This window comes from Hipposideros armiger, unplaced genomic scaffold (assembly GCF_001890085.2).
Source record: "Hipposideros armiger isolate ML-2016 unplaced genomic scaffold, ASM189008v1 scaffold_276, whole genome shotgun sequence".
In the NCBI taxonomy this organism is placed as follows: Eukaryota; Metazoa; Chordata; class Mammalia; order Chiroptera; family Hipposideridae; genus Hipposideros; species Hipposideros armiger.
In genome coordinates this window covers 1,746,208-1,766,485 of record NW_017731626.1, presented here as the reverse complement: position 1 = coordinate 1,766,485, position 20,278 = coordinate 1,746,208, and the positions used below count along the sequence as shown (strand labels likewise).

At 42.4% G+C, this 20,278-nt stretch overlaps 1 protein-coding gene across 1 annotated transcript in view; it reads left to right on the top strand.

Moving 5' to 3' along the window:
* The first annotated feature begins 220 nt into the window (after positions 1-220).
* The window catches only part of MYO1E (myosin IE), a 218,532-nt gene continuing 198,474 nt past the window's right edge, over positions 221-20,278 (top strand). The window contains exons 1-2 of the mRNA XM_019657546.1: positions 221-302; positions 469-655. Coding sequence (XP_019513091.1) covers positions 653-655 — 3 coding nt within the window. The 5' untranslated portion in view covers positions 221-302; positions 469-652. The remainder of the gene's footprint in view (positions 303-468; positions 656-20,278) is intronic.

Genomic DNA, 20,278 nt, shown 5'->3' with positions numbered 1-20,278 from the left:
AAGAAAAAAAGAAAAAGTGAGTGGTTTCCTCTCTTTTACAGAGGGTTTTCTTCCTGACAGTTCAGGTCTTGGCAACCTGGAGCGAGCAGGGTCAGCAGCGCTCTTCGGAGGCTGGCGTGGAGCAGGACTACAGGATCCAGAGGTCTTTGAAAACTCCAGCAGCTCCAAGCTTGTTGGCTACTACGGTTTCCCTGAGGAGTGACGCTGTGAAAACAAACCCTGATTGGTCAGGCCTGAGCTGAATTCTCCATTTATGGACAGATTGCCCAGCCCGAGCGGAGGCTCAGCCAGAGGAGTACGGAGTAAGTAGCAGAAGAAAGAGGAGCGGGGCAGGGGAGCCAGGCTGACGCGCGGAGAGCATCGGACTCAGACAGACAGGCGGGCGGCGAGCGCCTGGTCGGAGTGGACCCCTGCCCTCCGCAGCATGCGCCCCGCCTGCTAAGTCGCCTCGGTCTCACCCTTACCTAGCGCAGCCGATCCCGCCTGGATGGAGTCCCCCCAGGGTTCCCATTGGCTCCTGTGAGTGCTTGGGTGTCGAGAGCCTGTTTTTGGCGAAGGGAACCAACTTTTGAAGTTCGCCCAGGAGACTGCGTTCCAGCTCAGCTTCCCGGCAGCCGGACCCGGCAGAGGCGCGACCGCGGCGCGAGTCACCATGGTGAGTTGGCTGCGCAGCGTCCCAGGACGCCTGACCCTGGGCTGGGGCAGGAAGCCCCGGCGCTGGGCACCCACCTTGGGCACGCTGCCGAGGCCAGGGGTGGAGAAGGTGGACGCGGGAGTCGGCACGTCGCGATCCCTTATTTCCTGCTGCTTTCCTTAACCCGGGGCTGGGGGAGAGGTAGTGAGGAGCCAAGGAAAACTTTCTTTCAAGTCGCTTTCGGCGTCGCGAAACTTTTTGTGGCGGGGTTGCGATGGCTGCCAGCTGTCGGAAGCCAGAGTGTGGGGAGCTCTGTGTTTAGGGGCACGGCCCTCGGAGGGGGTCCCTTTCTTCGTGCTGGGAAGGTGGAGCAGCCTCCTGTGCCCCTCTGGTCCCACTGGCCCGGACGTGGATCGCCGGTACGTTGGCGCAGGAGCCGGCTGGCTGCGCCGCCTCTGTCCCCGCGCGCCCCTCCCGCCCGCGGGCACCGGCGCGGGCTGCCTCCCTCTCCCCCTTCGCCCGGCCGCCGCCCGGCCCGCGCCCACAGCTGTCCCGCGGGCCATCAGCACGCTGGCGGGGGCGCGGGCGGCACAAAGGCCGAGCGGGGCGCCAGGTAGGGTGAGCACCTGGCGGTGCGCAGGCGGCTGAGAGCGAAAGTGATCGGGTGCAGCCCCGAACTACGCTGGCCTGGACTGTGCCGGGGGACGGCCCCGAGGGTCTTTGCGCCCAAGAGGCCGAGTAAACACGCCCACCCCCACCCCTTCCCAGCGCGAGGTGACTGGCCCTTATCGGGTGTACGGTGAACTGTTCGCAAGGGAGGAAGTCGATTTTTTTGGTTCCTTTTCCTTTGGCACTTTGGGAATACCTGGAAGTGGCTGGCTTTTTCTCCGACTTGTTTCTGACTTTTCCTCCTTTGCCCCAGCTCCCCGCCCCAGCCACCCCGCCCCCCAATAACCTTAGCCGCATCTCTTGGGCTTTGGTGTACTTTACTTTCCGAAGCACAAAAGCAAGGACTCTAGTTTGAAGAGATTGGCAGGCAGTCCATCAGAAGAAAAAAAGAAAAAGTTCTGCTGCGAGCCTTCATAGTTTCCACACTTGCTTATTTTCAGTCTTGCTTAGGTGGATGAACTGGTCCTCTTCTGGTTTGCTTGGTTTTTTAATGACTGTGAAAGTGGAACTAAGTCAAAATAATAACCAGTACAGCACCAATTTAAAAATCTATCCCGCATGACCAGTCTGAGGGACATGTAGCAAAAGCCCATCGGAAACTACATACAAAACTCAAAAGCAGCCCTTGACCTAGTGCTGTGTTTATTTAAAAAAAAAAAAAAAGATTGAAAACAAACAATATTTAAAAGGGCAACTTTGACCAAAGATTTTTCTTTTTACATAGTTCCAAATTGTCACCGTTGCTCCTACCTAAGAGGACACTTGATCTGTAAATAAATTTCCTCTTTCAATTTTAGGGTTTAGGAAGTCAGACTACCCTACATTATTTTTGGAACCCCTATAGAGAACCATTTACTTACACTGAGTGTGTGTCTGGGTGGAGCTACCTAATTGGGCCACTGCCTAATTGGCCACTTGAACTTAAGCAATGTGATAGTCCAGTACTTTAGAATTGCTGTAATTATTTTCCATGGTTCAATAGTTCTAAAAAAAAAAAAAATCAATGTTTTTGTCAAGAGCTTAGAGAATCTTACTGAATTTAAATACTGGAGAAAGTGATACCTTGAGAAACTTAACTTTCCCTTAGTTAACTTATTTTTCCTGCTGAGCAGACTAAACACTAGTCTAGGATACCCTTTTTGGCGACTTGGAAAACTTGGCAATCAGTTCGTGCCCATTGCTGTCGAAGTAGATGGTTAGTCAAATGGGTGCAAAGGATGCATGTTCTAAGGTCAAGAGAGTAGTTTCTAGAGTTGTGTAGCCATGTATATCGTAGGACAGGGTGTGACTTACCTATTAATGGTGTCCCTGCCAACCACACAGATGGTGATGTTGTGGGCCGCCAGGAGACTATCAGTGCATCAGATACGGTTGCTGAGGCCACGATTCCCTGACAGAAAAGTTGAAACAGCTGGCTGTCCTGAAATAGGAGATGTGCCCTCGCTCCATCTACTGGATCTAGAGTAATTTGGCAAAAATTAAATGAATCATTTCTTCTCTGGGTTGAAGAATTGTCTGTTCATTAGACATGTGAAGTTGCCTTAGAGCAGAGTATCAGCCTCTTAAATAAAGGCGGGAACCTCAGTTATAATGTTTTTTCTGTTTATATCAGACCCCTCGCAAGCCAAATGAGGCTTTATTTTGTGTTTCACCTGTGTCTGGCCCAGCTGCATCCCTCAGCTGCTTAGAACAGGAAGAGAAGGGGCATTGCCTTCAGTGGATGTGGCTGAGGGTTAGCATGGAGAACATAATTCATCAGACCCTTGGCTGGGCTGTATGGAGAGGACCTGTACTGTGCGTCTCTCTCGCGCGCTCTCCCCACTCCCACTCCCCTCTCCCCCTCGGTCTTGATCTTTTAAGTCTGGCAGCACATTAGGAAGGCTCTCCACTTATACCCAAGGTCCTACCAAGACTCATTCAGTTGTGACTCATAAGGAACATTGCCGTTTTCTGACTTAGGAACAAAATATATAATTTATAGTTCACCTCCTATCTTCCTTCTGAAAGCTCATGTTGGAACACTTTTCTCCATCTCTGGAGAACCAAGAACACTACCAGGCAATAGAAATTCTTAGAAGACTTGAAGAACTGAAAAAAAATCTGATATTTTTATAACTTAGTGTATATTGGTTAAGAGGGTAGGACAATCTCTTTTGACTTTAAAGTCAAGATTGAAAATTTCAAATTTCAATGTAAAAATTTAAGGTTTCCTTTGTAGAATCTGGCTTTATTATCATCTACAAATGAGCTCAGCTTTTGTGGCCATGACCAGTTTGGACTGCTGATGACCAGTATAGACTGGGACCCATGTCTATACTTCTGCTGTATACTTTGGACCCCGAAATTATGATTTATAGTCTTCTGTGACAGACATACTGAAATATTTTAGTAAATCTGAATTGACCATCACCTCAGAATATATTCAAGACATGTTCCCTTTTCCTTCCTTGCATATTGTGAGTAAACTGCAGATGTTACATATAAAAATACACAGGAATAGACTTATAAACTTAGAAATCTGATAGATAGCTGAATACAAGGTAGGTAAATTCCTTTGGGTGAAGGCGTGATGTGTATTTAGAAAGCCTGGAGTCCATTTTAGTTGTTTTTTTGGGGGGGAAGGTAACCTAGTCCATTCCCACTGATTAGTTTATCAGATTGCTAAGTAGTTTCCTGGCCCAAACAACACAATACGACAAAACAAAACCAGAAAGGAGTGGGATAAAGTACAGAAAAGTTTTGATGGAGGCATAGGGGTTCGGGAAAGCTCTGGAGTCCAGGGCGTTATCTAGGGGCAAGTGTGGGTGGCCCAGCCTGGTGGGAAATCCTTGTCCAGCCCAGGGCAAGGAGGGAAGCCCAGTGGGGCAGCAACGGATGGAGAGGAATGGAAAAGTGGAGGAAGCAGACAGCTGCAGAAGTTGAAAGCCACCTCCTTCACCGTTTTTTGCCCAGGATTTCAGCACTATCGGTGGTTGTAAACTCAAATGTCTATAGAGAGGCCAGGATACAGTTTTTGAAGGAGTGAGGCTGGCCTCTAGAGAGTAAATGTGGAACATACGCCCCATCTGCAGAGGCACCCTTACTTGACCCTAGGCCATGGTTACATCAACCATATTACCGAATTGTCTTTTTTTTTTTTTCCCAAGAGAAGCTGAAAAATCCAAATTTTTATGCCAGACTTGCCAGTTTTTAAGTGTTCTGATCATTGCTGACCACCTGTAGGTCATCTGTTTGCAAACAAGCCACCTGGAGGTCATCTGTTTGCAGCCATTCCACTGTAAATCTTAAAGTGGTGGCCTGTGAATCACAGTGCTTCCCTCCGTTCACTCACCAGCAGCAAGATCTAAACTTCAGCCACATACCCAGGAATGGCGTGAACATTTTAGGGGTAAATCCACACCTTCCCACTGGGGGGGGGAATCTCTTAAGCTATTAAACAGGGAAAATCAACACCCAGCTGCTACTATTCCAAGCGATCTAAACACCAGTGTGGATAGTTGTGAGTTGGTGAAGCTGTAAATTGAACATCTCTTTCTTAACCCTTCAACTCTCTCCTCCAGTGAAAATACACCCTGCCCCCAATACTGGATGATGGATGTCTTTTAATACTCCTTCCCTAGTTGGATCTTGTGAATTTGAGGTCTGTTTCAGGCATTAGTCTTGGGGCTAGATAATGAGCGTTTTGGTAAATATGACTTGGAATACGACTTTTTGCTCCTGTACTAGTGTTAAATGTCATGAGCGCATGTGAGACTGAGTGAAAGTACATGTAGTATTTTGCATTTCCTGCTGAAGAGAAGATTGAGCCTTATTACTGGTAGGAACTTATGAAGAAAGTTCTTCTCATCAGCTTTAAAATGCAGAAATATTTTGAAAACCTCTATACAAGTGCAAGGTATTATGAGCGTCATAGTGGGATCTATAGAAATTATGTACAGTCATGATTTTCCAAGTTTGAGGCATCTACCATTTTTTTGTAGATTCAGCAACTTATGTTTTTATTAATAAGTGATTAAAATGCATTTCTCCTTGGTGAGTTTAAGAAATTTTTTTAACCTTGCTGGGACTTAATATTTACAGAGCAAATAAGGGGTTAAAGGTTAAATGCCAAAGGTATTAAAAATAAACATCTCAGCCTTATAAGCACATTCTGTAATAGTGGTAAACAAATTGTGTTTTGAATTTCAACTTCAAAATTTATTTTGGCAGAGACCAAAGGTTTTTGGGCATTTTAACAAAGTATTTTTTTTACATATCTTTATGACAGCCACACTTGAGAGAAGTAGAACTCTTAAGAGTCGTCCCTAAAATAGTGACATTGGCTTTGGCCAGCCATGGAACTTACACTGTACATCTGCCAGCCCTCCCTTCTGAGTTGCCACCATGGGAAAATGCCGTTAACATTGTTCAGAGCACTTTTGAATGGTCATTTAAGAAAATCTATGTTTTTACTTCCTTTATGACCTAAAATGTTTGTGTCCAGCGTGATCACCCATCTTACGCACTAGAATTCGCATCAGGTCTTTCTCAGCTGTTTGCAGAACTTACATTAATCTGTCTCAGAGGAGGAAAAATTGGCCCCACTGAAGATGGGCAACATCACATAGAACATGGGCTGTGGAAGTCAAAGAGGAAGTGGCTCTTTCCAGCAATAAGTATAAGAGCTGATCCGAAGGGGGCCACAGTCTCTTCGGTGTTTTGAGTTCTGATGTGTTTGTTAAAAATTCATTCATAGGACTTTATAATCATATAGTAATGCATTGTAGAAAGTAAAACACACACACACTTTTTATAGAAAGTCCAGAAGAGAGCTTAAGAATTCGTCCTAAATCCTTTTGCTTGGCTTCACAGACAGGTCTAGAGGGGTTAGATGGCTTCAGAAGTCTCAGAGCTAGGTTTTAGCTGAGCTGGTGCCAGAATCCAGGTTTTCTGATCCAGCCTAATAAGGCTTTTCCCACCAAACCACGATGGTGGATTAGAGTCTATTTCCTTAGAGTCTAGACATGACCAAGTAATTTTCTTTCTGGGACCATTCAAAAAAGTCTGCTTGGAGATAGAAAGTTGTTACTTATTTTTGATTCATTACTGTTTAACCTTAAAAGATTATAAGAAATACATTTAGAATAATTCACCCATAATAACACTACCCTAATGGTATTATTTTCATGTCTTTGGGTTTCCTTTCAGTCTATCCAAAACACACATCATTTTTATGTAGTTGTAATTATGGGGCAAATATACAATTTGTGCTCTGTATTTTCCCACTTATTTTATATGTCCTATTCCTTGGGAAGCATATTTATCATATTTTGGCAGCAGTATAATAAATCCCATGTAGCCTGATTGCACAACCCGAGTCATAACTGTACAGGGCTCTCTGCTCTGGAGCTGTGCACTGGAGAGAGTCCCTCCTGCACTCACGAAACCTGCCCTGGTCACTAATGTGCTGCTCGGCCTCCTGTTGCTCCTCAGACTCTACTCTGATGTAGAGTCTGGAGCAGGATGGGCAGGATTGGGGTCATGGCCCAAAGGTGCGTACTGCTGGTGTTTTTCTTAGATCATGGTGTTGGCACTCAAGTGTGACACCAGTGGTTGCTCAGGCCTTTGGCTCCAGCTTGGCAAGTATGAGTGGTCCTATCCTCAAGTGGTTGGACATGGAGATCTTTGAACCCCAAAGTGGAGAAGGCTTAGCAGTTGCAAAGATGGTTAGCATACATGCTTGATAATGTAGACATTCTTACCAAATATGGTGGCAACCATTGGGAAATTGAAGATGAATTAAGCACTGCCTCTGCTTATGACAAGCTCACAGTCTAATGGAGAAAGGATAATAAAAGGCTTTCATAGAGGTGATTTTATTTTATTCTTATGTTAATGTTATTCTTATGTTAATGTTGGTTTTTGTTGCCATTTTACAGGTAAGAAAACCAAAGTATAGCAAGAGAAAGAATTGCTCAGGGCCATACAACTTGTATGTAGTGAACCAACTCTGCTAACTTTATGCTCTTTCAAAAGCAATTAATTATTTCTAAATTCAAAATTTCTGAGTCCAAGTATCTGTATAACAAACCTTTGTCATTTCACATACTCCTGAGGGAAGGCAAGGTTGATTTTTTTAAAAAAACCACCTATTTCAGTTAATTGTACTCACTAATACCAGAGTGGGATAATTTGATAATTCACATTGTCTATTATGAGTAGTAATGGTCTGAGCTTTAATTTCCTTGTTTGAGTCTGCGTATCACAACATTTGGGGACCACATGATATCACACCAGGAGCAAGCATGAAAGTAAAAGTGATGCTAGAAAGCTCTCTGATCTCAATTAGGTTAAAAAAATAGAAAATAAGAAAAATGAGATAACCTCAGAAATTCAGCCCTTTAGTCCTTATATATGACAGAAAACAAGCCAAAAAAGTAGGATATCCTATCATTAGTCTCTTAGTAATTTACACAACCAGCATTTGATATTGACAGCAGTGTAGCGTAACATTGCTTGGTAATAGTAATGTGTAGCACCAAGATTTAACATGGATCACCATATTTTGGACAGTATCATTGTCTGATTCTAAGGAATTTTCGACGACAACAACAACAAAATAAGTTTGTTTTAGTGTGCCCAAGTAGATGCAGACCTTTGTTATAGAAAATTTTGGATTTAAATATAGTAGCATCTATTTAGAGTGTGAATAAAGATGGCTTCTTCCAAGGCATGGGTATGTGCTAATGCAGAAATATGCCTGCAAAGTGATAGCAATTGCCTTTCTCCCATCAGATTGTCAAACAGAGATTCCTAATATTTGGGGATGTCCTGAGGTTCTCTGAAAACATGTTGGAAGCTATTGACCTGTTCCTTGACAGTGTTTGTAATAGTGAAAACAACAAAATCAGGAACAATCTAAATGTCCATTAGTAGACAAATGCATCAATACATGTGACTTATTAATGATAGGGCATCAATACGGATAGTCCTCACAAAGGTAGTGTTTGGTTGAAAGGCAAATTGTAGAAAGATACATATAATATAAAACCATTTAAGAAAAACAGAAAACAAGACTATATTTTAGGGGATATATATTCATTTATGTATATATTCTTTTCAAACTATAAATTAATGGGCCAGAAAGCCACCAAGTTCAGGCTGCTGATGGGAGGAGGAAAGGAAAAGGACCGCAGTCAGTGGACTAACTTTAACATTATCAGTAATGTTTTATTTGCTTTATATATTAAAAAATCCAAAGCAAATACAATCAAATAGTATCATTGATTCTGGGCAGTGTGTACATAGATATTTATGGTATGCTCCATAGTTTTAACGTATTTTTCCAATTAAGAAGAAAAAACACACAAACATACAATTCTTCATGTAATTTTAGGAGGTTCATAAACCTCCAAAGCCCATACAGTATTCTTCTAAAAGTTGTAGCAAACAATTGTCTTGAGATGAATATTAGGGAGTATGTTCAATTTGGGATCTATGTCATGTTATTTATAATGACAGTTGACGTACAACAGTCAAACCAATAGTAAGTCCCATTGAGTGTTGTGTAAAGTGCTGTTAGAGATTATATCCCTGGAGGTTCGGTTCATCTTAGCATCTCTTAGTTACCTTTTCTTACCCTATTGTGCCTGTTAGCTTTTGGTATAACAAACTATTCCAAACTTGGTGGCTTAAGTAATAAACATTTATTATTTCTCATAATTTTGTGCATCAGCTGGACAGTTCTGGGCTGGACTGGGTCATCAGATCCCAGTGGTCGCTGGTGGCTTGGCTGGAGATGGAGGATTTAGGATGACCTCACTCACATGTCTGCTAGTTGGCATAATTTCAGTTGGGGCAATAGAGAAGACTTGGTCATGTATCGGTTGTCACAGCAGGCTAGTCCTGGCTTGTTTACATAGCAGTGGCCACAGGGTTCCAAAACAGAGCAAAAGAAAAAGCAAGCCCCAGTGTACAGTATTTTTTAAACCTCTGCTTGCATCGTGTTCGCTGTTGTCCCATTGGCCAAAGCAAGTCACATGGCCAAGCCCAAGTCATCGTGGGAGACGACTACCTGAGGGCTCAGATCCAGTTCCCCACCCTCAGCCTTTTCTTTCAGCTAGCCTTAATTGGGTGAATACACTGAGGTAGGAATAGATTCAGTGGCAGCACCCCTTTTCCCTGGCTGACCTTCTGAACCCCTGTATATGACAGAAGCTCCCATGGCTTCTGATATATTGTACATCCACTGCTGTTTTCCCAAACCATGAGGAATTGAATGTGTTTTTTTGCATCATGGAGACTCAATATGATTTTTAAATTGCTATTTTTGTTGAGAAAAAAAAGTAAAAGCAGAAGCTAACAACAAGAAGAAAAAGAACTTCTACCTGTTAATGGGAGCTTTGTGAAAATAACAAACATTTTACAATTAAGTCCAAACTGAGAGAACAGTGAATCGTGCCAACCAGACTGGGCTAGATGGCCTGTTGGACATAAGGGTGGAATAATACTGTTTGGAACAGGTGGGGACAATACTGCTCATTGCCTAATTCTGACTTTTTGGCCAACACTGAGCTGTCTGTGTGGAAAAAGACATTCTCACACACAAAAATACTTTTTTGTCTTGGTTGAAAGTCATGTCTTTTGGATTGTAAAGTGGTTCCCAAAATAACACTGTGTCGATTCCATATTCTGTGAGCCACATACTGTGCTGTCGGTGGCTTCCTCAAAAAGATGTATATTGAGTAGGATTAATTTAGCTTTGTGCACAGGTCTTAGAAAATCCACTAACCTATGGATCTTTCACTTTGACTTTCTCCCTCTTGTTTTTTAAATGAAAAAATTAAAACTATACAAATGGGGAGAAAACTCATCCAACTTTAACGATAGAAAACTCATGGCCAATCTTATTTTGTCCATTTTCTTATGTGGTGTATCACATTGATTTGTGCATGTTGAACCATCCTTGCATCTTTGTAATAAACCCCACTTGATCATGGTGTATGATCCTTTTAATGTGTTATTGAATTTGGTTTGCTAGTATTTTGTTGACGATTTTTGTACCTATGCTCATCAGGGATATTGGCCTATAATTTTCTTATAGTGTCCTTGTCTGGTTTTGGTAATGCTGGCCTTGTAAAATGAATTTGGAAGTGTTCCCTCATCTTCTATTTTTTTGGAAGAGTTTGAGAAGGATTGGCATGAATTATTCTTTGAATATTTGGTAGAATTCACCAATGAAGCCATCTGGTCCTGGACTTTTCTTTGTTGGAAGGTTTTGATTACTGATTCAATCTCCTTACTAGTAATTGGTCTGTTCAGATTTTCCATTTCTTCATGATTCAGTCTTTGGTAGGTCGTATGTTTCTAGAACTTTATCCATTTCTTCTAGGTTGTCTAATTTGTTAGCATATAATTATTCTTGTCTTGTTTCCTTTATTCTCACCTTTCCTTGGTTTATTTTGAAGCAAATCCTAGATATCATGCCATTTCATCCTATCTCCCTATTACATTGACTTTTAAGTAAAGCAAAACTCAGCTCTTGGCACTAACTGCTCTTTGGGTTAGAAGGAGGGGTGTATCTCAGAAGCAAAGCAAGTAGCTTCCCTTTGACTTTTAACAGTAGGGGCTTTGTTTAATAGTATAACGCAGACATCTTCAGTCACTGGGCGGACTTCTTAAAACTTGGTCCAGTCTCATCCACAGGAGTGTCTGGCAGTGATATCTCAGCATCCGTTGTCTTGGGGTGCAGGACAGGGGTGGCTCGTCACCCTACAGTCCCAGCTGTACTCAGGCACTGCTTTTAGGGATGATTGGTAGAACGAGTTTGTGGTTATTACTCTCTTCATTCCTTCTCATACGTACCTGTATCATAGTGATGGCTATACAAATAGTACTTGTTTGTTTCAGTTATCAGATACCTTGAATATAGAATGTCAAGATGAGAAATACCCCGGAGACTACGTGGGGGTTTCTATAAAATATGCTGAAGTTTGTGTCTGTGTTCGTGTGTGTATTTTTTCCTGGGAAGAAGATTCATAAATCCCTAAAGAGGTCCATGGCCTCCCTAAATGACATTCAAAGGTCCAGAGAATTTAAGTAGCCCAACCACGGTCACCTGGAAAGTTAATAGAAGACATGGCCCTAGAATACAACTCTCTTGACCTGCAGTCCAGGGATCTTGGAAAAAACCTGCTTTTACTGGAAATGTTTGGAAATCAAACATAATAAAGCATTAGAGGGAGAGGGAGGTTGAAAGTGGTTAGTTAAAATAATTTTTTGTAAGATTCCCAGAGACACTTAAAACAACATAAGGTACCATGATATAATGGTAGGCATTATTTGTTGGCAACTAACTTGATTTTTCAGAATTATAATAAAGCATAAAAATAGAGTCACAGCATTGGTCTTGTATTATTATGTTTTTAAGTTCTCCTGTGATCACAAAGAGAAATACATCCAATATAGACTCCCAATATGAATCAAGGGCATAAGGTTTTGACTTGATGTAAATAACTGAAAGCTCATTGCCCTGGTGAGGATTCATTGTTATTAATTATAAAATTAGTATTTACTAATTGAGGACACACAGTAAGAAGGAAATTGCTGGACTCTGGAGCAGATTTCTGTGTTCTGTTTCTATTATCTAGGTCTAGGGCTTGGGGTGTAGAAAAAAATTTGGAACCCAGATGGCCTCTTGCTTCTAGCTCTTTCTCTCCCCTGCTCCAAGCCCCAACCCCCAACCATATCTCCGTCTATCTAGCATCCTGTTCTTTTCCCACAAGGCTCATGCCCTTTTAGAAGCAAGAGGGGTGAGTAAGAGGGTAGGAGAAGGCAGGAAACATAGTTTGCACCTATTCAGAAGTGAGGACAAACAATTAAGGCTGCCAAAAGAACCCTCTTTCTCCTCCTGCATGGAACCTGGCTAAGCACCTCTCCAGTGAGTGTGGCCCGCCAATGAGTCAAGCGTTATCTGCTCTACAGAGACAATAAGGCACTGTCCTCTTAGGGGCTGTGAATCAAAGCCTTCAGGTTTCGCAGTTGTATTTGAGTGTCAGTTGGCAAAGGTGTATTTTTACATATTGTAGATATAAGATGTGGTGGATTGCAAGATTCTACCACCCCCTGAGCCCTATGGATTCCACCTCAACAGTGTGGCTTCAATCTACCTTTTTGCTTTGTCTCTCACCTATATCATCTGGCCAAGTTCAACTACTTGCTGTGCCCCTTACAAGCCTAGTTGTTCTCACCTTTGGTTGATGTCTGGCTGCGATTAATTCTCTTCCCTTCCCCGACTCTGATATTCTAATTCTCCTTTTAGGCCACCCCCCAATTCCACCTTCTTGAGTCACATAGTTGGAAGTTATCTTCAAAATCCCCTGGCACTTTCTCTGTGAAGACTTGATGATTGTTTATGCCCCCTTTATCTTCCCTCTGATCAGTTAACTTTGCAGGTAGAGTTCTTTCTTGTTCATTTTATATCCCATCCTCTGCCCCTTATTGTGACTTGCCATAGTCGGTACACAGAACTATTTTTAAACCTATTGGGGGGTGGGGGTGAGGTTGTGTGAATGCTTGCATTTCCTTCTGCTGTGTATGAAATATACCTTCTTTAAAACTGCCCCCAGGCCTTTATCTCTATCTAAAAGTAGAATGCAGAACTGCCGACCCAGCAAAGCACTGTGAAAATCCACTCCAGTAAGTAACCTGCTGCTCTTGGTTACTCTGCTAATGGAATGAAACAGGGGAGGACCGAATCAGTGAGAGCTCTCTGTGATTCAAATGTCATAGGAACCTTTGATTTTAGTGGGAATGATGAAGTCCTCTGATGTAGGTGTCACTCCTCACTTCATTTAGCTTGCCCTTCCCAGAGATGGAATGGTGAGGACAGAGAGGAAAAGGATAAAGGTACTTAAAAGGGCACCTGAAAGCCAAGCTCTTGCACGGAAGGCAGAGGAATCGGTCTGCTCATCATCATGTCTTTCTTCACTCATCAGCCAGCTATACTGTGGAAACCAGGGTAAACACCCTTTTTTCTCCCCGCAACTCGTTCAGAATCTGTGAAGTAAGATAGTTCTCCCAGAAAATAAACGCAGTCGACTATATGTGTAGCCAGTGATTTTCACAAGTGTGGGTGTTTAAGAAATAGACAGAGATAATAGATGGATGAAGGAACTGAGAAAATTAAAATGGGATTTTGAAGTAGACAATCTGCATTTTTATTGCATGTGGTTTTGGAGGACAGGTTGAATTCAGATGTTTAAAAGCCACAGGAAATCCTAATACTGGTAAATTCAAACTGTCCTGAGGAAATATTTGTACTGGAATTCATCAAATAACAAAAAAGACAGATTTGCACTTTTGGAGCTTTTTGGAGAAAGTTTTCCAAGCTCAGCTCCAGGTGGATGGGGTGAGGTATTCTGAGTTCTCCAGAGTGTAAAAGAAATGGCCTCCAAGGTGAGGCAGGAGGGAAGGGAAGAAGTCCAGGTAACTCATAGAGGTCTAGAAAGATGTCTGATAACCAGCTGGAACATTTTTAGTGAGGAATTTTGAGTGGCTTGCAGATCAGGAATAGAGGACCTGGGAAAGGCAAGGTAAGTTGAAGTCCTCCTGCCAATGGCAGGTTTTTGAGTGATGTTATTCATTATTTGTTTATTATATTCTGTCCTAGTAGGCTGTAAACCCCTTAAGGAGCACTGTGTTTTGCTCTTTTTTTTTTTTTTTAATTTCCATCACCTAACGCAGTGTCTAATGTGGGGGAGAATCAGTGATTTTGCTAAATTAAACCAAATTGTTCCCATGAAGGGTCAAAAACCTTCCAATGCAGCTGGGTTGTAACAACACAGCTTCCAGTGAATGAGTGATTGATGAGAGCGGGTGGATTAAAGTAGACAGTTAACTAATTGTAAACTGGAAATGTTTTTCAAAGATAAAAATAGCCCCCTCAGATTAAACCAGGAAGGCTTCCTTTTGAGTTTTCTTTTAATAGAACAGAATACCAGCAAGCTCCCATTGAGAGTTCCTGCAGAAGGCAGAGACTGCAGAGGGAAGCCGGGGAGGCTGGAATGGCTTCTACAGGTGACTCTCACTCCTTTTATTTCAACCTTCCTCATCTGAGACCAGAAGAAGTTAAGTGATTACCTGAGGCCACACAACAGAGCCTCAACTTGTCCGCTCAAGGGACTTCCAGCTCTTTCCTGGCAGAAATAGAAACAAAATTCCCCAGGACCCTTTCCAGTGAAAAGTTCCTAACTCTAAATAGAACCTTCCAAATCAGGTATGACCTGTGACTCCACTATAGAGCTTTTTCATGGTTGGGGAGCGCGCGTGGGGTGGGGGTGGGGGAGCGGTAATAAGGATAGATAAGAAGGGTAAGAAGAAGATAAGTAGAAAGCTAGATAAGAAGGTTTTCCTTGTTCTGCTCTGTAGCCTTCAGAATGTAAAATTTCCTGAGAAAAGTTTAGATTTGTTCTGGTTTAAAGAGAAGATTTACTGCCTGTGTTTTTCCTTAAGCAGCCTAACCACTCACCTGCCCAAGTGGAATCTGGTTTTGCTCTCCTTAAAGGCCAGATTGTCTCCCAGGAGACATGCTAATGGCTTAATTGTTTTGTTTATTCTGCCCCTCACAATTCCAGTAGCTTTATTTGCATTGAGAGTAGAGCTTTTTTCCAGTGTCTTGGCATTTCCTTTGGTTTTGAATGGCTCTTAATGTTTTTTGTTTTTTTTGAAAAGTTGGTTATCCTTTAGTGATAGGAGTGGCTTTCTCTGCATAATTTTTTTCTGGGTGTGGGATGGAGAAAGTGAGAGGATTTTAAAAATGATTATACACTCTCATCTCTACAACAAAACTAGATTTTGAAGCCTGGTATTTATGCAGTTATGTTCAGTTGGTTTACATACTTGAAGTCTTTTGACGTTGAAAGATTAATGCATGCAAGGGAATGTTGATATTTAGCCTGACGAAAACTACGCATTTACAGAGCTGTGGTTTGCTTTTCAAAATGTGGAAATGTAGAAAAGGTGTGTTTCTTCACCTATGACAAGGAATTCCAAGTTCACGTTGTAAATGCATTTTTATAGGTTCAGTATAAGTGACACATTTTAGGTCAGATCGTTTTATAGTGCACTAGGATAGTAATTCTCAGTGCAGGGTGGTGGTATCTGACTTGGGAAAAGGAAATGTGAAGGTTGAAGAAGCTTAAATACACAGATGTTGGTTAAACCTGGGTATACTGCCCTCCTTAGAAAAGAAACGCTCTTTCTCTGCCAACTGGAGTTTGGAAATTTTAGAGCTGGGAAATCATGTAGTAGGATCTTAATGTTATAAATTACTGAGACAAATGCAGGATGATGCTAATTTTGGTCGTGTCTGTAATTATGCAGGGTTACATGATGATGGCGAGTTGTCAATGGTTTTCCACTTTCTGAGGGTGTTCTGTGTTTTGCATTCTCAGTCATTCCCTCCAGAGACCTTAGCCTTTGGTGGGGGGGCGGTATGCTTCTGCAAATTTAACAGTTGTCCACACCCTTGAAGAGAAGAGAATGTGCTTTGGAAATTAACCCCTCTTCATCATCCAGTATTTGCACCTCCTTTGTGGTAGGTATCATTATTCTTGGTTTACAGATGAGAAAACAATACATGAGTTAGGTAACCTGCTCAAAGTCACCCATCTGAAAAGTGGCAAGGAGGGATTTAAATTCAGGCTCACTTGAATCTAAGATCTGCTTTGGAGAGGAGCTATTTATTCTTAGGCACATAGATATTCAAGTTGGGCTAGCAGCGTGGCCATCACCTGGGATGTTCTTACAACTTCAAAACTTCAGACCCCGTCCCAGACCTATTGATTCTGAATCTGCATTGTAACAAGATTCTTAGGGGATTGCAAAGCACTAGTGCACAGGAACACTGGTCTGAGCAAGGAAACATGACTCCAAACCTGTCCTCAGAGGAAGTCTGATGGTTGTCCTCAAGGGTGTCATCTTCCGAGGACAGGGTTGCAGCTAAGCACCCTGAACTTTCAGGGATGCAACCAATCAGTCATCTCTAATGATGCTGTCCAGACAAAAATGATGGGATAGTACTCAGGACTGGGATTGAGGGAAAGTTTTCTCCCAGGCAATTCTGGAGTCCCCTGTCCTTAAGTAGAGGCACTGGACAGATAGGTGGTTGTCTGCAGCACTTGGAAGACTCTAGGCCCAGATATCTCCTCCATGGCTGCTGGTGATGCTAAGCTTTCTACCATTACTGCGCCCTCTGAGCTATCGCATTGTTCTTGATAAAAGGCTGCCTGCTTGTCAGTTAATAACACCTCACTGTGAACTAGTCTGTTGACTCTTCTTAAAGTAGCCAAGAGCAGATTTTGTCAGGCTGGAGAAGAAAGAGACCCAGACGGGGGAAGATCAAGAGCGTGAAAATAGAGAAGGCATTGACAAGAGCCAAACCTCTGGGGCTGGAGAAAGTGTGCTTTACCTTCCCTTTCTCACAGGCTTTCGTTTTAGAATTCCCCTAGAAATGTAGGCTGGAGACATTAGGGTCTTTTTCTGTCATTCTCCTCCCTTCCAGACTCCTGTTGACTCCCAAGCCCTGTGAGTATGTCTTCTCAGCGCTCCCTTCCTTTTCACAGCTGTCACCCTAGTTTGAATCTGCATTGTTTTTTACTGGGATCATCACAAGAATTTGTTCAGTGATCTTCACTCTCTTCCTCTGTAATTCACAGAGGCTGCATTGTCAGAATCTTCTTCCTGGTAATACAGCTTTGCACCTGTCATTTTTACTCAGAAACTTAGCTCCTAATGAGAACAGACTAAAACCCCAAATGTCTGTCTCAGTTAAACCTATTCCAGGCTGCCTCTGTCCATCTCTTATTTTCCAGTAGTCCTGGAATACATAAACTCCACGAGGGCAGCCTGAATGCCTTGTCCTCACTATTAGCTCCTGGCATAGCGCCTGCACACAGTCAGTTCTCAGTAGATATTGACTGATTGAATGGATGAATGAGCTGATTCTTATGTTGATGTTTTACAGCCTGGCTAGAATGCACTCTGGTCAGGCCATTTTCCATGACTGGACTTCCCTTTTTTGCCATTTATCAGAATACTTTAAGGCCCCAAGTGAAGCCTCATTTCCTGGAAACCTTGGATTTAACTCACTGAGATCATCCCTTCTTTAAATCTGTCGCCCTTGTCACGGAGTTGTTTATTTGGTACTAAGTTACATGTAACCTTGCATTGCTCTCTGTTTGTGTGTGAGTCCTACTGCCCCATGGAGTGTAAGCCCCTTGAAGTCAGACCCTGATTTACATTTCTTTATATTTTGCAGAATTTACTATCCTTCCCTTTGGCCTTTCCACATTCCTCTGTACCTTCCTCATTCCCAGTCCTTCAGCAGTATTTCCATGACACTTGTGTTGGGTAATTATGGCTGCTTGTGGATCAGGTACCATCCCCCTTCTCTCCCCCCATGTATATGGTCCCTGGAGGCAGGTCCTTCATCCTCTGTTTTCTCTTTGTGTGATCTGTGGTTTGTTGATTGATGCTACAAATGTTGTCCTTTTGAATTTTATCTCCCCTCTTTTCCTTCTGCTCAGTCCTTGGAACTCCCCTTTTTGGATTTCTACCAGTACCATCATAGTGAGTAGAAGTGAATGCCACTGTGACTCAGTGTATCCTCCAGCTAGGGTGTGAAGGTGAGTCAGGAGCCACCTCAGACTCCAGTCGTGCATCTCCCACCCTGAGGGGGAGGCAGGAGTCTGCCTGGTGATCTGGAAAGAGGTTGCCCTCCCCTCATTGTTTCCTTTAACTGAACAGAGCTAATTATTTAACTCTCTGCACTTCAATTTCATTCTTTAAACAAAGGAAGTGAGAATAGTTTATATTCTCCTTTCTAGGGTGCTGCATTGACTATTAGTAAGAATATTATAAAATACTTTGAATCCAACCATTGAGACAGGTAAAGTACCAAAACCCTGTGGATGGAAAAGGGGTCACATGTTAAACCTGATAAGTTCAGAAGACTGAAAAATAACCACATCAGATGGTCTGAACATAAAAATTCCTAACTAAATGCGACTTGTGGCTGGTAGTCACATCTTTGACCTGTAGCTTCCTTAACAAAGGTCAATCTTTACCTTCAGTGAGCCTGTCTATCAACTTTTCTCATCTAAGATAACATACCTTGGAAGGTCAGAGTAATCTCTTTTCCCAGGGGCCACAACCCACTACAACAGAGCAGGAAACTACAAAATCCCTCATTATCTTGTTCCCCAAATACCATCTCTATGTGCTGTAAAATGCTATTAGCTATCCTGTATCTACCAATGTAAAAAAACGTGTGTGTCTCTCCATTTTACTTTTTATCCAATCCCAGAGGTTTCCCCACTTTGCTTTCTCCCACCCCCTTAATCTATATCCAGTGGATTCATGTAACCCTCCTCCTTTGATTCTAATTCTAATGTATAAAATAAGTTGCAAAACAGCCATTTTCCGGAGCACTTTCTCAATCCGTTGAGATTTTGCTTCCCGGCAATTGTCGTCAGTTTGGCTCAAATGAACTCTTAAAAGCTTTTTCTTAGGCTGGATGTTTTTTCGTTGTCAACCCCGCAGCTCTGTACTAGCCGTCTCCCCTTCTGGCTCTCCTGCCTCCCCCCAAAGGTGACGGAAACTATCCCCAAGACAGGACTACATTAGTATTTTTCTAACAAACTTGTTCAAGTCGTGGTTCACTAAACTTTAGGGAAACCATACCATTTATCTCCAGTCTTAACAGATTGTCTTTGAGTTATGTGTTGCCTGTTAAGGAAACACATCAAAATTGGAATCGATTGAGTAAGTCTAGAAATGTTTCAAGAAAACCATCTGCTTGACCTGCCCAGCTTCAAACTTTCACATCTCCTAGTTTTGGGAGGGACGCAGGGCAAAGAGAAATCCCAGAATGAAATGAATTAGTAATGTATTCAATGAATTTGGGCTGGGTAATTTGCTTATTTGAAAAGTTCTTGACAAACTTCCTCCTCCTCCTCTTCCCTTATTGGCTGGGTAATTTAAAGTGGATTTATCGTATTTGAATTTTCTGAATAGAGTTCAGTTCACCCTTTTATGTATGGTAGATTATTCAAAGTGCATTACTGGGGGTGGAGGGAAGACGCCCATTTCTGCCTTACCCCTGGGCTGGAGGAAGCACAACCTTGTCTAGAAGCATGCTAAACATATGATTATATCTATTTCATAAGCAGTATGACAAAATCTTCTATTAGAGAATTATAATTGCATGTAGAAATAAACAATTATAATTGCAAGTAGACATATGTGTGTATATGCGTACCGTATTTTGCTATGTATAATGCTTACCCACGTTTTTGGCCCAAACTTTCAGGGAAAAAATATCTTTTGTTTAATTCTTCAATTCAAATTTTTATTTGTTTACATTTAGGTACTTGTGTTTTGTATTATAAAGCAATTTTAGCTTTTTTTTTTTAAAGATTTTTTTGGGGAATTGGGGGGAGGGGAACAGACAGGTAGACAAATTGCTGTTTTTGTTCTTCAGTCTAGTTGTGGAGGACGTCATTTCACTGGCTAATGTTGGTATGATCATTGTGCTCTTCCCAAGTGAGGCAATCGGTCGCTGGTCATTGGTCGGCAGCTGGCCGCTCACATAGCTCATGGCAGCCCGCTGCAGCCTACGCCATCGCCGGCAACTCACAGCAGCCCAGTTCCAGGTTGAGCTGTTGTTCATCATCTTAGCTGTAGAGGGCAGTGTCACTGGTCCTCAATGTGGGATCCGAACCGCAGCCCTGCTGCTCAGAGCTGGTGTCCCAAGGAAGCTCTTAACCAGCTGAGCCACTTGGCTGGCCCAGCATTTATTTTTTTAACATATTATGGTACAAGAAATTTTATGTCACAAATAATTACAAAATACAGGAACAGATACAAGGTACAAGAAATTTTATGTACCGGTAACAAATTGACAATATTTACACATCATAGAAGGCCAAGAACTCT